The 24,676-nt window shown below is 39.6% G+C and overlaps 1 protein-coding gene across 2 annotated transcripts in view; it reads left to right on the top strand.

Moving 5' to 3' along the window:
* Window positions 1-24,676, top strand: part of LOC124163377 (ubiquitin carboxyl-terminal hydrolase 40-like) — a 62,245-nt gene that overhangs the window by 29,620 nt on the left and 7,949 nt on the right. For both annotated transcript variants that reach the window (XR_006865761.1, XM_046540251.1), the window contains exons 11-17: window positions 7,674-7,961; window positions 12,414-12,764; window positions 13,289-13,519; window positions 16,363-16,489; window positions 19,979-20,191; window positions 21,521-21,613; window positions 23,778-24,153. Coding sequence is in view for 1 of the 2 variants with exons in the window: in XM_046540251.1 (XP_046396207.1) it covers window positions 7,674-7,961; window positions 12,414-12,764; window positions 13,289-13,519; window positions 16,363-16,489; window positions 19,979-20,191; window positions 21,521-21,613; window positions 23,778-24,153 (1,679 nt within the window). In the remaining variant the exon portion in view is untranslated. The remainder of the gene's footprint in view (window positions 1-7,673; window positions 7,962-12,413; window positions 12,765-13,288; window positions 13,520-16,362; window positions 16,490-19,978; window positions 20,192-21,520; window positions 21,614-23,777; window positions 24,154-24,676) is intronic.

Genomic DNA, 24,676 nt, shown 5'->3' with positions numbered 1-24,676 from the left:
AATTTTTCTTGGGCTAACACCTGCGTCTCGTCGATTAAAATTCGATGTCCATCTTCTGAGTAGGCATGCTCCGCTATCGCCGATTTCTCCGTGTCACGATGTAATATCGCACGGCTGTGTTCTTTGAGACGAGAAGTCACGGAGCGCCCTGTCTGCCCGACGTAAGATTTCCCGCATGAGCACGGGATTCTATAAACGCCTTCCACGTTGAGGGGATGTAGTCGGTCCTTGGCAGATGGAAACAAGTCGCTCATCTATGGGGAGCCCCCTCTCGCCTGTTGTTGCCAACTTATAAATGGAGCATTTTGAAGAAGACGCCTTGGCCTCGAGCAAGCTTCGACCATCTTGCTGGATTAGATATGTCGACGACACATTTGTCATATGGCCACATGGAAAAGACACGCTAAAAGAATTCGCCGATCATCTGAACAGCATCCACCCATCCATCCAATTCACCATGGAGATAGAGATGAATGGAGAACTACCCTTTTTAGACGTACTGGTGCAGAGAGGCATGAACGGATCGCTGAGACACGCGGTGTACAGGAAAGCAACACACACGGACCGTTACCTCCACGCGCACTCCCACCATCATCCTCAACAGAAAGCATCGGTCATGAAAACACTCCTTCATAGGGCCAGAGTGGTTTCTGACGATGGCGCTCTGAAGAAAGAAGAGGATCGGGTGAAAGAAACCTTCAGACAGAATGGATATTCGGAAGCCTTCATCCATCGCCAGGCAAGAATTCCGAATAAACGCCTACCTGAAGATTGCGCGGAGAGAAGAGAGAAAAACAGGCCAGTGGCCTATGCCACCATCCCATACGTCGCTGGAACGTCTGAGAGAATTTCGCGTGTGCTGAGAAAAGCAGGCATCTTGACGCGCCACAGAGCATTAAAGAAGATGAGCGACTTGTTTCCATCTGCCAAGGACCGACTACATCCCCTCAACGTGGAAGGCGTTTATAGAATCCCGTGCTCATGCGGGAAATCTTACGTCGGGCAGACAGGGCGCTCCGTGACTTCTCGTCTCAAAGAACACAGCCGTGCGATATTACATCGTGACACGGAGAAATCGGCGATAGCGGAGCATGCCTACTCAGAAGATGGACATCGAATTTTAATCGACGAGACGCAGGTGTTAGCCCAAGAAAAATTTTATCATCGACGACTAATTCGGGAGGCTATTGAAATTGAAAAATGCCCCCAAAATTTCAACAGAGTGGACGGCGTTAAACTCAGCCAGACGTGGAAAACGATTTTCCGAAAGAGAAGACGACGAATATGTTACCAACAAGGTTATTCGCTAGACAAGAAGAGTCCGCTCGTCGCTCAAGGACAGGGGTGAGAGTTCTGCTGACGTCAACTCCGCCCCCCTCCCCCACTACTCCGGGGGATGGGGGAGGTGGACGAGTATATTAATTGACCACCGATTTCCGTAATTTCATTCATCGCCTGATGATGCGTCCTGCAACGGTCGCGAAAGCTTGCACGACAAAGCGCAACACGCAGCTGCACCCGGAAGCCATTATCAACATATGAGTAGCTCTCACTGAAGTCAAAGAGAACAGCTGCTTCATGGGGTCCAAGATTTTCTTTCATTTTCTTAAGGTAGTTTGCCTGTACCTTCGTAATAAATGAATGGGGCACCAGTTTTTCCACTCTTTGAATTTAAATTGATAGGTACTCATCAAATGTCACCGTGAAGTTCACCAGTTGATATCTGACACTGGAAACCCACTGATTGTATGAAACTTCATCTCCGGGGTCACATTCTTCAAACTTTTTCAGCAGTAAGTTTTTCAATTTTTCACGTGAAGGACACTGAGAGCAATGTTGCAGTATACAGTCCCTATTATTTCTAGAGCACATGAAATAGCCAATTAGGTCCTGGCTTGTTTCCTCTATATTACAGGCACTAAGCAGTAGGTTGACATTTTAATGAATTGTGCAAAAACACACTGAATGCGTTCCAGGACATCCTCCTACCACAAACCATTTTGGACCTAGGTTGCAGAATTTAGAAAAGCCAATTTTAATTCTGGGGAAGTCAAATTTAAAAGTGGAATACAATTCCTTCAAGTTAGCAAGTAATAATCTCTTCTGAACATGTACATTTTTGGAGATACTTATGGAATCTTTCTTTCCAGGCATCATTCTTGAGTACTCATCACTTTCATAGAAAGTCCTAACTAAATGTAATGTTTTATTTTTGCCTTCCCTTTTCTCAATTCAGGTGCAGCTAATTTTCCATTGTCTGAAAAGTTCTCTTGCTTGGCGGGCAGTGTACTCACTCACATGATACTCTTCCATTACTTTCTTCCTGCTCCATAAAGTTGGTACCAATGATAACAGATGTACCTTTCCTTGATGGGTGCTTGATGTGTCAACTTTTTGTTTGATTGACCCGTCAGCGTCCAAAGTTTTTTTGTAATTCATACATATTTCACTTTTTAAAAATATGATACATATGAACTTCACACAAAGAACACAATTCAAACTGACTGAATAATGGAGGAAACCTTCTACTAAGTATGTGCACTGAAAGGTATGCTAAAATTCACATATTAAATACATTGCCGAAGCATTGGCTCAGCAGTGCACTGGGTGCCCTATGGCACCCGTGGGCGTTGACGGGTTAAGTCTATGAGCACATCTATATCATGAACTTTCTGAAGTAGTTCTTTTGGCAGTTTTGGGTCATCCTTTTCTGGAGATAATTCTTTATCAAGAAGTCTTTTAACTTTCCTTTTAAAATTACTGCATGCTGACTCTACTTTCCTTTTAGCGTAGGTTGACCTTCTGTGAGATGATATGCCATGAAATTTTAAAGGTGACTCCTCCATATCTTGCAGCGTTCTGTTAAGTAGCTCAGTTGATTTTTCTTGGGATACTGTTGTTTCAAAATTCAAAATACTATCATTGCTGTCACTATCCACTGCTTCAACATCAGAAAGCTCATTTCCAAACCTGGAGTGTTTCTGTACTTCCTCCGTACATGGCTGGCATACTTTCATTCCTGGCACTAATTTCCGAAGAGTTGGGATTTTACAGGCCTTTTCTGCAAATTCAAGACTTACATTTCTCAGTGATTTTGATATTTTCTTCTTGTGGCTCTTAAAAGGATCAAGACAATATATTTGGTAGGTTTCATACTTTTTCAAATACAGTGGAACTTGGTTAGTACGTTTCTGAAGGGACCACGAAAAATGAACGTACTAACCAGGAAAACGTACTAACGAGGAAAGTAAATAATAGCAGTCCGGGTTATTGCAATCAGTGAAAAAGTCGTCATAATTACAATTACTATCGGTAGTTCTCATAGGATCGCCTTCCTGAACTCTTTTCACATTTAAAATCAAGAAAATGAGCGCTACCATGAAAAACAATACCATGTGAATAAAAATCGCAATTTTTCATGGACATCCCGGAGACGATTTCATGATTACGGCGTCTATCTCCCGTGATTTATCCTATATATATTTACAGAACGAGGACGAGTGAAGCTCAGACAAGCGAAGACAAGTCATTTTTCTTTCTCACAGCGTACTCGGAGAATATAACAACAACCCGGAGTAGGTCAACTGGTTTTTTAAACATCATAAAAATTGGGCAAAATTATATTGACTTTCAAATTACGGCAACAGCCGTAGACATTCGCTTCTGGAATGATACCATTTCGATTGTAAAATCGATCGATATATCGATTGATGACACGCAAGATTATTAGATTACGACGTAATTACAAGAAAATTTTATATTAAACAGTTGAAATTTACTTTCAAAATTTGTCTAATGTCGTCTGCTTTCGTTCCGAGATCAATTATTTTTAAGCTAAGCTTCGCGTGGAGATCCTGAGGATCGTCTGCTCCCGCAACAGTAGTCAAGTAAATACGCACGACGTCGAGTTTATGGAACAGTACTGCTTTAGATAATGTGGAAATTGTCTGACTCATTTCTTCATCATGATAACTCGTGCAATAGCAACAATTGCCCACTCACGAACTTTGTGCGCAGCAGTGGGCACTCCCAAGCGCTCCAAAGGCAACAGAAGGTGAGGAGCTCGGGGTGGGGAAAATTGGGGCTTCTTATTGGTTGTAGTTTTTCATAGTCAGACATTCCCGAAAAATGGCCGCATTTTATTTTTCATCACGTCACAAGAATTCAGAAATGCATTTGGATAAATTACGGAAGAAGAAAGAGATGTGGAATGAATGGAAGAATGTTAATGACTAATGATAATAAATTAAATCATGAATTCAGACGTTTGCGACCCTTAAGAAGACACTAGAGAACGAATTGCGGGTTGCGTCACGGCAAGCAATTGAGCGTACTAACCAGGAAAGCGCAATTTTTTCAAACGTACTAACCAAATTCTTTTAACTGTATTTTGTTCGGATGGTACCGGGACCGAGGGAAATCGCCGTACTAAGGAGGAAAACGTACTAAGGAGGAACGTGCTAACCAAGTTCCACTGTAGTATATTCCGTGATGTTCGCAGACATTGGATAGGACTTCCCCAGGTACACCACTTCTGAGAGATAACAGCTGTTTTTCAAGCATACTCATGATCTCAATTTTGTTCAGTTGCACCACTGGTGTGTAGCTTTTTTTGAGGCAATCAGATGCAGTTACTTTTCCAATGCTGCACAGTTCAACAATTTGCTCATTTTGAAGCATAGTGGAGACACTAACCTTTTTTAATGTCGAAGTTCACAATGAGCAGCTTCGCCTAACTCATAGCACACACAAGCAATGTACAGGTAAAAATACACTGATCGTACACACAGAATAAACTTGGACACCCATGGAGCATCTTTACACAAGAAGACTAGGCAGAAAACTAAAAGTGGTACCCTAGAATCTATTTTGATTTATCATGCTCTCACTGTGATACATTGTAACACTTTATTCTTCCTAGAGGTTGCACTTAACTCTCTTATTCCTTGGGGAGATGGAATAACACTGAAAAGTGAGGCTGAATAGGTGGGATTGTATTACCTTCTCAAGTTTGTCATGTAATACAATCATATGTGAGGCAGGGGAGAAAACAATGTGGCACATAATGTCAGCATTATCTCTCCCAGTGAAATAGAAATTTAATACTCCAGTTGCCATCGAGGAATGTGGATATTGGTGACAACCTGCTGCATATCTATAAGTAATACCATTTGCTCTGCCAGCTCTTACATCACTAAGGGTTTGGAAGACCATACTTCTTCTGTGAAAGTGAGGCTAAATTTGTACAACTCCAGTTCAGCGGGACTCATTTAATCACTTTTTCACAGATCTTAACAAACTTGTACATTGCATGTGCTTATGATGACCACTGGTTTTTTGGATGAGTGATTTCTAAACATGAGGAAGAACATGATGTGAAAGTGAAATTTATGCACCCATATCGAAAATCCCCATGTGATGGAATTGGTGGTATTGTAAAGCATTTACAGTGGAACCTCGTTAAAGCGAGTACGGGCTATAGCGACACCCCCGCTATAACGAGAGAAAGCCGATGCACCGTCAATTGATCCTATAATAAGCGTGTTAAAAAATTCGTTTTTACGAGACCCTTTCGGTGTTGGCTCTCGCCATAGCGAGGGTTTCACCGCCGGAAGACTTTCATCAAGACTCCTTAACCTCTGTAATTGCTAGCGATCTGTTAGAAATGAAGTTAATGGAGTGCTCAGTATCAAATTTATGTGGTAAACTGTCGTTCGATAAATATAATGATGACGAAACAATGCTTTGCATGATTTTTATTCAGTGCGGCGCTTATAAATTGTTTGAATAGTTAGTCATTATTTGAGTAAGGAAATTTGGTGATGCAAAAAACATCGCCTTTCGTCTGGATTTATGCTTACGTTTATCGGATAGATGTTTATCTGTCGCCGCACCACTCCTGTTCCTGTATATCTGTTCGCAACAGGTATATTGGCTATTATTTGCTCCACCTCCGGTAAAGCGACAATTCGCTATAGCGAGTGTTTATTAGTGCACCGTGGGGTGTCGTTATATCGAGGTTTCACTGTAGTTGCCCGAGAGAGCCTCCAGAGATGTTCAGGAGATGCCTTAAACACATTGAAGTGTATTATTTAAATAATTTTATTTAAATTAGTATTTCCATTTATCCTCTAATGCACAGTAAGAGCCTAATGTATTTTGATACCAATTTTTCCATAAACTAAACACTTGAAAAATGGGTAAATTCCAGGAAAAAAGCATCATTTCACATTTCTGAGCCATTTGGATTTTTTTACCCTCAGCTGCCACAAGCCAAGTATTGCTATTAAAAAAATTGTATGAACAAGAGCCACATTCACTAGACTACATGTTTGGTCTTAGATTTACTGACCAATATTTCAAATATATCCTCATGAAGGTATGGATACACTTATACTTATTATCTTACAGTATGTGTCCAAAATCCCTCTCACAGGGGCAGAAAAAAAAGTAAAACCTGAAATACTCATAGTGGCAGTTTAAACACCACCATTTTTATTTCACAGTATATTGGAGCACATATTAACCTTCAATTTAAAAAAAAATTGGATGAGTTAACTGCTCTGCCTTTTGGTGATAATTCTAAAAATATGAAGTAATGTTTTTGAGCTAAAAAAATCGGTTTATTAACAACTGTTGACATCATTTTGGCCAACATAACAATGCAAGGGGAATAAAAGACATTACTATGGAAGCTATGTACTTGGATAGACAAGGGGTCAAAATTTCATTCAAATATGTTATGTGGTTTCTGAGTTATGAATTTTTACCCTGTGCCCTGCACTCTGGAATTTGACTCCCACTAGCGCCACTTCTGAGCAAACATCTCAAACTTTGACTCCTCATATCTTGCAAACTATGAGAGTGAGAGAGGAAATATTTTACATGGGTCATTAGATAGGTGATAGTAGCTAGTGACAAAAATTTCATTAAAATCCGAGTCGGTGGGTGCCATGCCTGGGTGAACTGACATGGAATGACCCCTTTTTCAAATGAGGATAAAATTGACGTTTGCCATTCGTCTAAACCAGTATTTCTAAAACCAAATAATTTGTATATTATGAATACACTAATGGTGGGTAACGAATCGCAATCAATGCCTTTCGTTTTCTTTGATGAAGGAAACTACCCTATTGGCTCCATGTCTCTGGGCATCTTGAAGAACAAATGAAGAGCAAGTCGTTTTTTGAAACCTCAGCACAAGTACACATGGAGCCAATTAACTGGTAGAAGATCCAAGAATCCTGTCTGCCTTGTTGTAGTGGTTGGAGTGTTGTCGTACCACTCCGTGGTAGGCCAGTCTCCCAATCCTGGGGTTACAAGGGGTGGGGTGGGGGTTAGAGAAATCTCAGAGACAGTCTAAACCCCTCTTGAGTGCTATGTGGAGGGCACTGACGTTCATGACTCCATTTGCCAGATGGGACTTTTAGCTGTGGTCACCTTGATGCCTTTTGTTAAGAGTATGCTTTTGCAAATGCAAGGTTTTTCTCTGTCCCTTCCCTTATGTGTGGTACAAATGACCTGAGCTTTTAGTCGCCTCCTCGAAATATCTTCCTTAATTGACCCTTTCAAGTAATGATCTTCTCATCTCCTCCTCTATCTGTGCATGAATGCCTCTTTTGCTGAAGCTGTTCCCTTCCTGATTTGAGCATTTTCTTTGTTTTTTGTTTTAGGTTGGTGGGACGCCCTACAATGCAGGTGTGGACAATGAGCCTTTGATGCTTAAGCTAGTGATGCCGTCCATAAACGGCATTTCCCACGAGATATCGTGTGGGTTTCCCAAATCATGGCCCCTCTCTCGCTTGCGTAAGGTGGTCTCTGAAATGGGTGCCTTGCCACTTTTGGGTTTCTACCTCAGCTATGAACCACCCCCGGACCCTGACTCCCACAAGTATAATCTCAGAAGAGGAGCAGTTGGGAATAGGAGTAATTCCCAAAAACTTGTTAACGGTTCAACTAAGGTATGTAATGTGTTTCCCACTGGTCGTTTTAACTCTAGTCTTCCAGCTATTCCATCATTTTTGTGCTTTGTTTGCAAAGTTGTTGGTATTTTTTTTCACTTGGACTCGAGAGAAGGAGCCAGTTTAGTTTTAATGGTAGAAGCAAAATCGTCACTATCCTCCCCCCATAATTTATCTACATGAAGTTGAATAATGGAGCAAAGAATGGTGAATGTGCTGTGTAATATTGATGATTTGGAACATGTGGGACCAGGGCTATTCCAGAGTTAGATTTTTCCAATTTTTAGATCACTTTCCTCTCATGGGTTAGTTATGAACAAATGAATTATTAATGGGTCAGTTGATCAATGATGGCCAAAGATTCTAGGACCCAGTGGCGCAGTGAGGGGGGGTTTTGAGGGATAAACCTCCCCTCCCCAGAGCTGAGAGAAACTTTTCAGTTTTATCCATTTTACTTAATATGATTAATTTACTTTTAGAAGAGTGTAAGGATTAATAAAATATCCCTCAGAAAGCCATAAAACTCACCATTTTGAACCATTTATCTTAAAAAATTTCTGGGGGAGGGCCCCTGCACCTCCCCCAGAAAATTATCCTGGTGGGTATACCACACACCTCAGGTCTAGTTGCGCCTAAAACCCCCCCTAGTCTTAATTCCCAGCTGTGCCCCTGCTAGGACCAAATTGTTTAGGCGAGAACGAGTTTGTGATTGTGTTATGAACGTGACAACTTTGATTACGATGGCAGACATTGACTTGTCAGACTATCATGAACTGCCGCACTGAATTAATTGTGTAAGTGCAATTCTACCCGAAGAGCATATTGTTAAATGATATTTCTTGATGGGAAAAGTGATGGCTGGTATAGAATATGAATAATTTTCAATTACTGGTGTTATGTATGCCAAGGCTCTATTTGCATCATAAGAACTATTTTACTTTTTGTGATATTGATTTATTCAACCATTCATAAATTTTTATTACTTTATAAGATGTACACAGCAAACTCTGTATCTTAAATAGTTATTTGTAAGTCAATTACTGATGTATGCAACAAAGACTTGCATTAATCCCTAAAAGGATGCAAACCATGAAAGGATGGTAACCATGTTACCTGGTAACAAGTCGTGTGGCATCTATCAGATGCCAAAAATGAAAAAAGATTGTTTTTTACCAGCTGATGTGACAAAACATAGAAATGCATCAGTGAATCTTACAGAATCACAAAATATAAAGTAGCACAAAATTTCATTGGTCAAACTTTAAAAGCATGAAGTGGGAAAAAAATAACTACCTGGCGTCAAATAGATTGGCGACTAATGGAGGTTAAATCATCTGTTTATATGAAACTGTAATCAGAACACAGATGCAATGGGAATGCTTTTAACTACAATACATAAATAAACTTATCATATTCTTTGAACACATTCAAGCCACTTTGTGGAATATGCCCACAGCTCTTGTGATTATGGAATGAAAGGTTATTTGACTGTTGATGTTTATGGCACGGCAATCATTGTGAAAAATGTGTACCCCTTAGGTGTTTTGAAGTTGGTCGTAGAATTCTCACATGATCTTTGTGGGCAAAAATTATTTGGGATTGTATAATTATTTTCATAGCATATTATTGATTGCTTGATTCAAGGCAAAGGATTTAATTGATGAAGTGTTTGATATGGATGGGATTTTTATCAATAATTCATGAAATTTTTGTTTAATTTTGTGTGTTATTATTTGCTACATCATCCACAAATGAAAAGACGACTTAGTTGACTTCCACTGACTTATTTTCTTGGTACGACATGTTTCGATCCACAGAGGTCATTTTCAGGTACAGATCTCTATGGCCTCTATTGAAACATGTCCTACGAAGAAAGTCAATCATTGGAAGTCAATGAAGTTGTCTTTTCATTTGTGAATATCAACTTCCATGTAGTAGAGCCTGATATCACCGACTGTATTGCTACATCATGATGTACTTGTTGCTTTTAATTTGTTGACCTCTGTTTTTAACTACTTTTGAGAGCTTCTAAGAAAATTTGAACAGATGATGTAGTGATCTAACAGTCAAGGGCATTGTTTAAATCTTAAGAATGAAGTATAGATCAATTTAAAAAATTTTAAAGTTGGATATACTTAAGGCATCTCATAACATTTTTTTACGGTTACATAACTTTGTAAATATATACAGTGGAACCTCGTTAAAGCGAGTACGGGCTATAGTGAGACCCCCGCTATTACGAGAGATAGCCGATGCACCGTCAATTGATCCTATAATAAGCATGTTAAAAATTTCGTTTTTACGAGGCCCTTTTGGTGTTGGCTCTCGCCATAGCGAGGGTTTCACCGCCGGAAAAACTTACACCAAGACTCCTTAATCTCTGTAATTGCTAGCGATCTGTTAGAAATGAAGTTAATGGAGTGCTCAGTCTCAAATTTATGTGGTAAACTGTCGTTCGATAAATAAGTACAGGCATCCCCCGAGTTACGTATGTCTCGACTTACGTAAATCCGTACTTACGTAAGTGATAACCGTATTTCAAATGATTACGTTAATTTTCGAATGCGAGCGCGAAGAAGTAGATATTCGCTCGTACAACCTATGGTAGAAAAAAAATTGAATAGTTATCGAGTTTTTTACGTGCTAAAAATAACAAAGTGACCTATTTTTGTCATCACTCGAAGGAATTTTCATTAATTCTGTAGAAAAATCGCTTAAAAATCCCAAGTCAGCAATCAATCTGAAAATTTGCAGTGCTAGCGATGGATGTGGTTGCGCTCATTCCCGTACGATACAACTTGTTGTACAGCATGCACTCCCGAACTCCGACTTTCAGCTATTTAAAAATTGTATCCTAAAGTTTGGACATTTCCATCTATGGAATTAAAAGAAAATGGAGTTCAAGCAGAAATTTTTACTGCGGAAAAGAATTGTTTAGTACCAACGTAACGGCATTGAAATTTTGAGTGTTGGCAACGAACGCCGCGAAAAAGTTAAGGAAAAGTTGACACACGATATTAATTGCATAATTGTTTACATGTTTCTGGTGGAAAATTTTATTAAGCTGCATTTTCTCGTTATCTCTGTGCAACTGTAAATGAATATTGCGTCATTGAAAGCTTTTCCCCACTAACTTTGTTGCACGTTAATGACGGAGTTGGCTGAATAAAAGCTCACTTTTAATTAGCTTCGTGCTTTGGAAATACTCTTCGATGTTCGATGTTTCCAGCCCAGTAAATATTCAAATGATGATATTTTCACGTTATTTTATTGAGATATGAGATAATGAAAGTATGTTTCCGTGCGTGAAAGATTGAGGGTATGTGCGTGTGAATTTATCTAGGAATATAGTAATTTTCTTGTATTTTTGTGTGTGTTATTTGCTCGTAATCCTAGACTCTCCTCCTACGTGTATTAACTGTGACAGTGAAACCACCAGATTCATCGGTCAACGTAATATATAAAAGGCAGAAAATATAATGATTAAATGTAGGTAGACAATGCATTGTTTGGGCCCTTAGATGAATCAATTTAAGTATTCAGTTTAGTAATGTAGCGTTGAGATACCGTACTTCCCCGAATCCACGCAATCAGTCAACTTTGGGAATAATATTACGCATTTTGATTGGCAATGCTCGAGATGCAACTCTCAGACTATATTAATGTTTAACGATTTTGTATCTAATAACGTAAGAATACGCGGTAGAGTTCATGAATATCGCAGTGAATTAAATGAAACTTCACCGAGAATTTACCGCACATTTCTCTGCTGAGAATTTCACCGCGCCGATCGAAATCTCTGAAGCACTAACGCAAAGGTTCGACTTACGTAAATTTCGACTTACGCAGAGTCTGCTGGAACGCATCTCTTACGTAACTCGGGGGATGCCTGTAGTTAATTTTGGTGAAAATATTGTGCCATTAGCATTCGCGAATGCTTGATCTTCTTTTGTTCCTCGGGCGGCAGAAAGCAGTCGTCAGCATACCCGCACGTCCATGAGTTGCATGAATAGAAAGCATTTGATGGAACACACCATGGCCAAAAAAAACACCTAACACGTCTAAGCGAGAAAATAAAAATAAAGGAGTAATATGAGGTATATTGGCTATTATTTGCTCCACCTCCGGTAAAGCGACAATTCGCTATAGCGAGTGTTTATTGGTGCACCGTGGGATGTCGTTTTATAGAGGTTCCACTGTACCTTATATCTTGACTGGAATTGATTTTTTCTCTGGGAATTATTGCACAATTTGTGCACTGCAGGTTACTCCGTAATGTTATCACCATGTCCTTGTATACTTAAGCTGTTTCATATGTAGTTATTTAAATTAAGCTGCTTTTTTATATAGTTTCTCAATTCATCCCTTACCCTTAGTTGTCACTATCTGATCTTATTAAGGGTATGATATTATGTTGAGTAAAATGTTATCTGTTATTTAATATTGTTTCAGACTGAATCGGTGAATGGAGAAGAGGAAAGTAACGAATTCACCTTGGTGAAGGCCATCAATCTGCCCTTGCTGGTGAATGATAAGTCTTTGGCAAGTCTTAGTATAATGTCAGGGGGGAAGATACTGGTCAAAACTAAAGGTATTTTTTCAAGCAGTCACTCTCCGTCGGATGGCTCTGGCATTGTGGTCTGGGTGGAGGACTGGACTCAGGTTGGGGCCAAGCCAAGTCCTTTGAAGAGGGTCTACAAGAACTGTGGCAGTGACAGCGTGGCTATGAAAGAACAGGAGATTAATGCCACCAAGTGGGATGTCAGTGGAAGAGTTGTGAGGATAGAAGCCAGCTTCGATACGGTGAGTGTTCAGTCACATTATAGCTTCATTTGCATTGCAAAAAAAAGCCTGATGAAGGTATAAAAATGTACCTAAGCGTTGGCCAAATATTTTGCATATAATTCCTTAAGATCTACACTCCATAACAAGAATCAGCATTATAGCTTCATGCATTGCTCCCCATTTGATGCGTGAAATTGAACCCTTGCTGTTTGTTTTTCTTTGTTTACGAACATATAATGTTATCTGATTGGCCTGAAATTATTAGGACATACCAGAGTGTGACAAGCCTGGACAGTCACTTCCATAAGAGGCCTCTTTTTCCTTGAATGGAAAATATTTTCATTAGCCAATCTAAGCCTAGCACGTAGCCTCAAAGTCTCTGCCAGCTGCCCATCCAATTTTTTATAAAAGAAATGTACTGTTCACGTATTCTTGAATATCCTCTATAAAAAAATCATTTTTGGTCGTGTCATCATTGAAATGCCAGGCATGAAAAGGAATTTAAAGGAAAATGAAGTCATCAGTGTTTCTCTATTTTTCAGACTGTGGCTCAGCTCAAAGCATTGGCCATCAAACAGCTCGATTTGCATCCCAGCAAGTATCGACTGAGGAAAATGGAAAATGAGGTTGTAAATGGTGCCCATGATTCATTGTGCAATAGCAGTGTTGGCTTGAAGTGTCCTCTCCGGGAAGAATTGCTTTTAAAAGATGCTAAAGTAGAGTCTGGCTCAAAAATTATTCTAGAGGAAGGTCAGGCAGTGGAAGAAAATCAGGTAAGAAGTTATTAACTATGTCATTTTCTCTTCAACTCTTATTTGTGCCATATTTTTTTATATTTCACGGAAACTGTGGATTTGCAAGCCCTTAAAATTTTCTGCCAAACAGTATTTCATGCCAATTTAACTGGCATCTTAAGATAAACCAAAGCATGATCAAGATCAATGCATTTAACCCTTGGTATGCGGGAGTTGACAATTTTAAGTGCCATCCAGTGCAAAAGAGAACCCCTGTGCAGGAGGCACCCCCTGCCATGAGGGCTGGTCTGGTAGAGTTAAGTCCCTTAGCGATCCTTATGGTGAGGGAAATTGCCCAAGTGCAAGATATCCAGATAGAAATAAACATTTTGGGTAAATGCTTAAGTAAGCGTGCAAAACGTATAAAAATATTCCCACACTGTAAGGGTTAAATACGGGGGCTATTCACTAAGTAAGGAACGTTTTCATTTATCGTCACTATCCGCCTGCCAGTCGTGTATATCTTGGTGTCCGTGAGCTTGGCACATGTGTCAGCGTCCAGCCGTGACAATGGGAACGTCTTCGTACCGCCTGTTTTTTTCGATACACAAATTTTAAATGTGCTCTGCAGTTGAAAATCCCACCAGTTGTGAGGTGCGGTCAGTCATACGGTTTTTGTTGGCCAAAAACTGCAAACCGATAGAAAATTATCGTCAAGTGTGTGAAATGTGAGGAGGAAATGTAATCAATGAAAGTTCTGTCCGATAATTGTGCATTCTGTAGAAAAATGGCTGAACTAGCATTCACAACGAAGCGGACATCGGAGCATTGTAGATGGCGGACTGGTCACTAAAGTTGATGAAAAGGTTTGTGAACGCAGCCGTTTCACAATAACGAAGTTTTCGCTTTGTTTCCCACAAGTTTCACGCATTTTGTTGATTGAAATTGTCACACAAAGGCTTAGCCACCACAAATTTTGTGCAAGATGGGTGCTGAAAATTCTTACCGACCACCATAAAGGTCAGCAAATGGGGGGAGCCTTGCACCGCACCCAAGAACTCCTTAACGCCTTCAAATGGGAGGTTTTCCCTCATCGGCACCATAATCTCTATCTTGCACCAAGCGGCTATCACTTGTTTCCAATAATGAAGACGTGGCTAGCACCACAGAACTTTGACGACGATGACAAGCTCCGGATGCATGCCACTGAGTGGCTGAGATTGCAGGCAGCAAAATTCTATGCGAAAGGTATTTTGAAGCTTGTCCACCGATATGATAAGTGTCTCAATTTGTTTGGCGATTATGCAGAAAAGTATGTAGTATTTTTTAGAGATGTGCGAATAGTATCCACAAATACCTCGAATACTAGAAAGTATTTGATATTCGAGATCTCGAATAATTATGCTAAAGGTATGCTCTCGAATACCTCGAATACTTTGAATTTCGTGCCATACACTGTCGCACACACGTCATTGGTCGTTGACTTGGAAAAATGTAAATAACTCTAGCTGTTTAGTGCATGCAGTGCCGTTATAGGTAAGTTGACGAACTACGTCAAATTCTCAGATTAGAGCAGTGAAAAGAGTTCGACGTGGGGAACCGAAAATGATCGGGTGAAAAAATCCGAAAATCCCTGGTTTTCCCTACTAGGAGAACCTCAGTGCAATGGAATAGTAACTACGTAGTACAATTCCCAAAATCTGCAACCCCCTCCATCCATCAGCCCTCGGCCCCTCCTCCAACGCTTTCCTCCTCTCCAAAATCAAACAAAAGGCCCCAGCTCAGGCAGGGTTGTTGCAGGGTTCGTATTATGAAGACCATAAATGATAAGCTTCAAAAGAAAATATCAAGTTACAGGAGAATAATAGAATCATGTTTCACCCTTCCCTCTTTCTGACCTTTTTCTGCCTACCTGCTTCGAAGTTCCTGATTTCTGGATTTTTGCCAAAATCTTGTGTTTCCTACTGCATAGGCAACCAAGTTAAACATTCCTGCATTCATCGTTTAGTATTCGAGATATTCGAATATTCGAGCAATGATTTTATATTCGAATTCGATAGTCGAGTTTGAGAAATCTGGTATTTGACCCATCTCTAGTATTTGTGTTGCTCTTTCAGATGTATTTAATAAAATCTTTTTTCTCTACTTATTTTTTTCTTTAATCCAAAGTGTTCCTTACTTTGTGAAAAGCCCTCATGTAAATACATAATCCAAATGCTCTAAGGTCACTTTGTTCCTCAGTGTAACTTCTTGCCAAGACACTTTTCTAAATTTCATGGTGCTCTCGTACCATTTTGTACATGGACTCTCTTTTGACGTTTTCCCCTAAATGCACCACTGCAACATAAACTCGTACATCCACTCCATTCCTGGACTGTTGTCTTTGAACATTAGGGATGGGTCATATATATATACAGTTGAGGACCTCAAGTCCGGAATCCAGAAACTCCGAAAACCTGAAATCCAGAACATTTGAAAATTCCTCTGCGTAGTGTTTTGACTTGCCACCTCGTGGCACCACTCTCCGAGCCTTGTTCTGGGATGAGTAGGAAGTTAGCGCATGCTATGGACATATGCTAAGAACCTTGTCAGGGACACATAAGGATATCAAATATCAAGTACAAGAGCGTGAGCACATGTATAAATTAATTAGTTTACTAAATATACTATGAAGACCAGAAATCCAGAAGCCCTTCGCTCCCAAACTTTCTGGATTTGAGGTCCTCAACTGTATTCACTGTTTCTCCTGTGTGTAAGCTCAGGATCAAATTTTATTGTACTTTTTTGTGAATTTTATTTCTAATGGGGCAAAATGTATGTACTTGGCAGTATTTATGGCTAACCCTGCATATTATACTGAGTTTTTGTCATTCTATGCACAGATGTGGTTGACCTTTTCCCTTCCTGCCGGAGATGGTGATACTCCCAGAGAGTATGAAGTGATTGCGGACAAAACTTGTTCTGTGAGAGAGCTGCTTAGGAAAATGATCTCAATTGCCCAGCTCACTGGTATGGGGTCTTTTATTTGTGCTGTTCATATATTTTTTTTCTCCTGATGAAAAATGGTTTGTACCTAAATGAGTTAATTAAGTACTTTAGCTATTGATGCATATAATAGGTGATTGTTTTTCGGGTTCATTCCGCGTTGACTCATATGTTGTCCGGAATGAATCCAAAAAACAATTACCAATCAACTCATCGCGGAAGCCTACTTAACAATTTTGATGCATATAATATTTTGAACATCTAGGAAAGTGTTCATTTTAATCAATATCTTGTGTACCGTATTTCTCCGAATGTAGTCCCCCTCTGAATATAGTGTAATATAGATGTTACAGATACTCGCATAGTTCTACTTTATGCACCCTGAAAATTTCAAGGTGATAACTATTTATTATTTAAATTACAGTGGAACCTCGATCTGTCGTTTTTCAGGGGGATGGATGAAAAGAACGATGAATGCGGGAAAACGATAAATGCGGGAATGGTTGTCCGGGTTGCCTATTTCCCAGGATCCGTTGGATTTTTGCAAATTATGACATTCATTAATGGATTCAAACGAGATTTCAGCTGATTACAGGAATATTATTACTTTATCGAAACACTTAGGTCATATTGTTGATTCGACTTATCTCTCTTTCTAATATCCTAAGGGAACAAGACGCCTTGCTAAAAAATTTTTGAACTCCACTCACTGCTATTTCACTGTAAACATTCTTATCCATCAAATTCCATTTCAAGTACTCGTATTTACGCGAGAAATGTGCGTCTTATGCCTCAAACAACTGATTTCGCCGTCGCAGTGATTGGTTATGAGATGGATCAAGAAGGCCAAAAATAGTTTATTATTGGAAATGTTCCTTTCTAGCAATGAAATTTTTAATATGATTGAGGCAATGTGGCGTTAATCGTCAGCGGCACGCCCACCTGATCCTCGGCTTCATCCCACTTCTTGTTTTCACCAGGGATCTCGCTCTACCCCCATCCCTGCCGTGATGTGCTACCGGACAAACCGAGGCGTTCTGCAATATTCTCGCATTCTAGCCCGGATTCTTCTCTTCATCATCGATTATTTTGAGTCCATCTTTTAAAGTTCTCACTTGTATCTTCGGAAGGGCCATGGTCCGAAGACGAATAAGAATAAAACTAATAAAAATGAAACCGGACTCCATTGAACCCACACGGAAAACACTCGCTGGTTTTAAGTCAACCCACCCCGGAAAGTACGGAACCACTCGTACGAGGTGAAGTTCGGCACTAATGCTATCGCGTACGGCGTAGGCAGAGCTTACATCAGAGGGTGAAGCATGACCATATGACTGCGCAATTAAATTTTTTATCCTATAGAGAAGGCAACTTACCCACTCATTTCTAACAATAAGTAGCGTAGCTCTAGATGAGCAGATGAATTCAGATTGCTAGTCGAGAGAAACAAAATATCCTGAGAAGACATCGCTTCGTTAGCAACTCAGACAAGTGAAACTTGTAGCATAACTCGTAAATTGTAACCAGACTCGTAATTGTTTTCGAAAAAAATCGCATCAACTTCCGTGAAGCTCACTATCAGCTGCGAGGATATCGGTATTCGCCAGAAATCACCATCGTATTATTCCAACTATTTCCTTGCTTAAAATGCTTAAATAACGTTAGAAATACGTCGTGTTTGGTATCAATCTTTACTGAATTACGTGCACATCACTAATATCTCAATATAATAAAAGTATAATACCAATTGCCGAAATTCATTTTTAGATACCTTTTGGGCTAATAGGTGATTCATGCAGCAGTTGACCTCCACCTTTGAAGCGAGTCGGCTAAAAAAAAGTTAGCGGTCGAGAGAGGGGGAGGCGTGAAAAAGGTTTCTTTTGTTCTCGAGTAACTTGATATTTTCTTTCGAAGCTAAGGTCGTCGTAAGACGATCCCTGCTCGAGCTGGGACCTTTTTTTTATTTCGGAGAAGAAGAAAGCTTCAACCAGGGGGGGGGGGGGGGATACCGGATCTTGGGAAATGCGCTTATGTAACTACCCCACGGCACTCTGCTTCTCCCTATTGCATTTCAATCTCCTGGGGAAGATTCAAGCTATGTCTGTTGTGATTAGCCATAAATAACATGTTGTAAACACTTCGTCTCATTTTTATCAAACGATGAATGCGGGAAAATTATTCGACGGGACCGCGATCTTCAAACGATAAATGCGGGAAAACGATACTTAGGGGAACGATAGATGCGGGAAAAAATTACATTGTCTTTATGGAACTTAATTTGGGACCAGGAGCGGCGAACGATGAATGCGGGAAAACGATGAATGCGGGAACGATAAATCGGGGTTCCACTGTACCTAAATTTAAAGTGAGTAATTTTTCAAGAAAAAAAAAAACAAAACTACAAGTGAAGATACTAATATTAATAATAATAGCTTTATTTGTTGCTATGTATAGTTACAATTGGCCAAATAAATTAACGCAGGGAAAATAAAAAAAAATGAAATTACATTATCTCATTGTAAAACGCATAGCACAGGACACTTCAAATGTCATGTTTGTTTTATGAGTGAATTACGTGTTTATTGAATGCTAAGATTTTGAAAGTAGCCATGAGCACACCATAGATTTGAATTTAGTTGTGCAGCCTCCTATTGTGGAGTCAGGCAGGGGATTAAATAGCCTAATGCCCACATTTTAAATGAAATATTCATTCTTTGCGACATGTTTTTGCAGACGAGGAGTTGTGTTTTTTGCTGTGCATTTCTGATCTTCATAGTTGTAAAAGACTGGAGGTAATCTACCATGGGGATATGTAGTTATAAATATACATTCTGTTGCTGTCAGTATTTGCAGTCTCTTGAAAAATGTCCTTCGGCAGTGGCGCAGCGAGGGGGTTTTGGGGGATAAACCCCCCACCAGAGCTCTGAGAGATTTTTTAAGTTTAATCCATTTTACTTAATTGGATTGATATTACTAATAGAATAGTGTAAGGTTTAATAAATTATCCCTCAGAAAGCCGTGAACTCACCATTTTGAACCATTTATCTCGAAATTCCAAAATTTATTAATCTCATACCTGCCGCTTGTCCTGGTGGGTATTCCATACCCCCACACACCCCTTTGCACCTTAACCCCCCCTCCCCAGCCTTAATTCCTAGCTGCGCCCCTGTCCTACAGTATATAAAGGGTGCGATTTGTCTGACATGGGGCATGCTTGAATTTTTTGTATGTTCATATCTCTGAAATTAAATAAAAGCAAAGAAACCTTACTGGCCGTGTGGGTCTGCACGAGGACATAAGCTGGTCAAGATTGATTAATTAAAATAGGAAGAGAAATTACTAAGCATACAAACAGTGTTCATAACATACATACTGGAATAGGTAATGGATATTAAATAGTGTGTGTATCATTTTGTATAAGCAGTACTATGGGATTCTTGTTTATTTTTCATAAATTTGCATTGAGAATTGTTGTATTGTTAGTTAACTCCTTTAAGTTCCTATGCATTTTAGGTGAGGAGTGGCACATCAGGAAGACAAGATGGAATGGTGACCCAGGACAACCTCTGGATGACCCTGATTCTACAGTGAGTGAAGAGTCTTTGGTCCATGGTGATCATTTGAACCTCTGCTGTAGATCCCTTCCTCTGCGTGGATATTTAAGACTCAATATTTATCTCTGCTCCAGGGTTACGGATTTGAAGAATGACTCCCCATCATCTGATGGTAAGAATTTCATGAATTTTAAATGAGCTTTATTTATTGTTATGTTGAGGTGAAGGAAAACTGAAATCTAAAAAATTAGGTTACTGAAAAATTGGTGGGGAAGTCGAAGAAAATGTGGGGAATTTCATTGTTGGTAAAAAAAAATTAACCATCTTCCACGCTGACTTCTATGAAATGCATTTTCCAAGCAGTAACTGTTGAGGTAATTATTCAGTGACAGTTGCCCAGCAGAGATTGCGAGTCAAAGATGGCTGTAGGCTTTACAAAACTACAAAAGGTATGGGTTGGTTCTGTTCTTTGGGTGTCATTACCACTGAGATAAGCTTAGGTTTTTAAATTGAAACCGGAAGTGATGCCAATAGGAACCTGTACCCAAAAAAATAGGGAAAAAACCTATTTTCTCGATTAACGTACAGGGGTTTCAAAATGAATCGGGTGACATAGTTGGAGTGTGGTAATCTAAAATTAGAGTTCCTTTCCCTGGGCCACCTTGTGTCGTAATTATTTTTGGCTTGAAGATGTCCAAAGGTTATCTCTGGGTTTTGAACTGAAGACCTGGAAAACAGTAGCCTGATGCTCTACCTACTGGATCACCACACTCCAAAGAAGTCCTGTGCAGGATGGTGGAAAAATTTGCCTTTTAAGGAAAGATAATTGATGTAATCATGTGTGATGTGCAGTCATTGCGGTCAAATTTGTTGTAGGACCTCTTTTGACGTTCTGTGAGCTCTTACTCAGGCTTTGGTTCTGCTGGAATGGAAATATTTGGGAATGATTAGTTCGGGAATCTGTGGGTGATCTAGCTTGTTTCGATATTCATTTGTTTTAGGGATTTTGTTTCATTTTGGAACTTCATATCGATACCTCCTCCGCATAAATGCTCAACAATCACCCTCCGAATCAAATCCGCTCATCTAGTAGCCCAACAATACGAATCCGCTCAGCTGGCAGTGTCCGGAGCATAAACACTCATCTCCGAAGCTTGAAGAATTGGAGGTGAGCGTTTATGACCCGGCTAGTGCCAGCTGAGTGCATTTGTATTGTTGGGCTACTGGATGAGCGGATTGTTTCCGTGGGCAATTGTTGAGCATTTGTGCAGTGGAGGTATCAATATATAAGTTTTTCTCCTCTTGATAGAATTTGGCTAACTCGAGGAAATTGTTGTAAGGTAACAGGAAGGTATGTAGTTTTACCTTGTTCGGTTTGTTTTTTTTAGTTTTGGTTCCTTCACATTGAATTAAAATTCTTTCTATTGATGAAGTATAGATATATAATGAATGTTTTTTCTCTACTGTCATGTTGTTATGGATATCTGGATTTTCTTTTCAGGAATAGTGCATAAACAGAATGGAGTTTTGAAGCATGAATACAGTGCTATCTGTGGCAGTAATGGGTGGAAATTAATACCACAGCAGTTTCATCGTAAGTGCCCATTTAAAAGAAAAGAGGTGGTTACATGGCTGAGTGACTTCTCTATGTATTTGATAAATTGCAATATTACTAATGAATTTATTTTAGCACCATGCATTTCGTTGTTATGGTAGAACCTTGATTACACTACCCTCAATAACACAACCACCTCAATTACGAGTGCAATTTTTAAATCCCATCAAGATTGCCTTGACACATAATGTCAAATCAACCTCTGTAACGTGCCTATCACTGTAACGTTTTTAAAATATCCACTACTAACTTAACAAATATTTTCAGTACAATTCAAAAACAAGCTCTATATTTTGAAATTTGGGAGCAAAAAAACAACATCAAAAAGCCACCATTACTATCACAATCCCATTTATATTATCCGTACTACCACTCACTGAACCACCGCCATGAAGTGCACCAGTGTGGATCTTGAGTTCTGCCGTATCCCTTTTCTCCCGTTCTCTTCTCCTCTCGTAGGCGCCTCCTTTTCTCTGCGTTCTCTTCTTCTCCCTGCCGTTCTTGAATTCTGCCGTGTCTCTTCCTCCGCTCTCTCAGTACACCGCTACTTTAGTATTTCTCCCGATCTTTCTTTATAACACGTCCACCTCCTCCTTCTCTCCATACACGACTCCCCCTTTTCCGTTCACAACAATCTCCCCATCCCTCACTACCATTGTTAGTTTTAAATTATTTACAAGCAAAATGGTGGCTTGTTTACATTATGTTACATCACCTATTATCCGAAAAACCACAATAACATGAATTTTTTCTTATTCACAACATACATCTCAGAACCTCTATAAAAAGTCATTTTGAGAAGTTAACCTCAATAACGCGACTGATAGCCAGAATAACCTTGGTTACATGATCCTCATCCAAAAGAGCACTTTGATAACAAGAATGTTTCCCTAATATCCTTAGGATACTTCTTATTGCGGTTCTACTGCAGGACCAAACACTACTCATGGGCTAGTCCAGAAATTCTATTGTGACTCTTCATGGGAAAGGGAACATAGGAAATTCAACTACAGAATAGAGAATTAGATGCAATGAAAGGTTTATAATTCATTTAAATGTAAGGACATGTGAGGATTATCAATTAGGATTGCTGGCCTCATGGCGGTGAGGTGAAGTCCTCGGCTGCCAAACCGCAGGTCGCAGGTTCGAGTCCCTTATGGGTAGGTGGTCCCTATCCAGGGCATGGATGTTTGTGTTGTGCTTTGTTAATTCCTCCTCTATTTGCTGTTTATGGAGAAGATGAAAATAAATAATTTGTTTTCACCGATAGTTGAAAGTCATGAGTTACTCCTTTTTCATTTGTGACATTTTGGTTCTTAACTAAGTCTTTTGAACTAAAAAGACATAAAATATAAATCATATAAGTCGCTGGTAGTATTCCTATTAGTGATGTCAACTATCTCTTGCCATCCAAAACTATGTTATGTGTAGCTTGGTGCATGTTGGGTGAAAATATTCATTCCCACATGACACCCTAGAGGCGTCTTGGTCAACCTAAATTTTGCCGTCTAAAATCGACCTTTAATTTGCAGTGACCTATCTACCGTCAATTTTATCGTATGGCGACCATTTTGCATGTCGATCTATCATTGTTGGCCTTATTGTGCGGTGGCCCATTTTTGTCCCTGACTTTTTTGCACAGTGACCTTCATGTCACTCACCACTTGGCATAATTACCTATGTATTTTTGACATTTAATTGTGATACTGAAATATCTCCTAAATGAAGGAAGGGATTGACAAAACCATGGGTATTTATCATATTAAAAGGTTTCTGAATGAAGAAATCTGCATTTGAGTTCATATATAATGGCATTTATCATGAGTTAATAATTATCCAGTGCTAGCAACTGTCATTGACTACTTTGAGAATACCTATTTCTGCTAAGCTTGTTTGAACTAATCCATTCATCATCATAAAGTCCTTGCTTATTCTTATGATTATGTAGGTTTTGGGGATGTTGGAAGAAAAAGTTCATACTTTGACAGCCATTTTTTACTATTTGCTATAATAAGTTAACTTTATATTCATGATACATGTTTCAAATAGATTTACATACCATCGATGACAGACGTGTTTAAGTTTGTTTTAAAATTATTTCATCTCCAAAGAAAAATAAAATGTCTATTAAATGAATTTCCAGAACCTCCTGTTTTGGAAACAGCATCTCATAAACTCCAAGACCTAGGGTGTCTGGAGATAGATCAAGAATCATCACTTTATCAGCTAAAGTCTGCTATAATGGAGTTATGCCCAGCTATCTCATCCCTTGGCCTGTCGTCACCCAATCTTCTTAGACTACGCTTGCTCCGTAAAGCTGATGGTTCCCCAAAGACTTTGGACAATGAGCCCGAGAAGATGAGGTTATGGAGAGTGCTTCGAAACAGCTGGGTCCACTTGCACGGTGGAAAAAGTGGGAGGAAATTAAGCGAATCCGATGTGCCAAGTCTGACCTCTCTCCAGTTACACTCTGGCTCTACTGTTGCGGTACAAGTGCTGCCAGCTGAAGAAGAATTAAGGTGAGTGGTTTTTTTTTATTATTTTTAATTTGAGGGATCGGGTTGGTGTGGTTGCTAGAGTGTTGTCTTCCCACCCAGCAGACTCAGGTTCAAATCCTTGCGGTGGCAGAGAATTTTCAGAGAACGCCCGATCCTTGCTTGGATGTTGTGTAGAGGGCATTTCAAGCGCAACACTTTGTCCGTTGGATGGGACGTTAAACCGTAGTCCCCCTGGCATCTTTCGTTTAGAGCAGGGTAATGCCGAATGTGCAAAATGAGCGTTACTGTCGGTTGCCTCCTCCAAATGCCATACCATACCTTTTTTAATTTGAATCGACTCAATAATTAATCTTATCATGGATAAGACTGACTTTGTTTTTTCGCACAAAAAAACTTTACTGAAATGACCCGGGTTTTAAAGTAATACTTTATCTTCCGGTAAATCCTTTACATTTACAGCACTTCTTATATAAAACTGGGAAACAACCAGATGAACTTAGGGCAGGAATGGGATAAAGGAATATCGTCGCTTTATACGGGTCCA

This window comes from Ischnura elegans, chromosome 8 (assembly GCF_921293095.1).
Source record: "Ischnura elegans chromosome 8, ioIscEleg1.1, whole genome shotgun sequence".
In the NCBI taxonomy this organism is placed as follows: Eukaryota; Metazoa; Arthropoda; class Insecta; order Odonata; family Coenagrionidae; genus Ischnura; species Ischnura elegans.
This window is presented reverse-complemented; position numbering and strand designations above follow the sequence as displayed.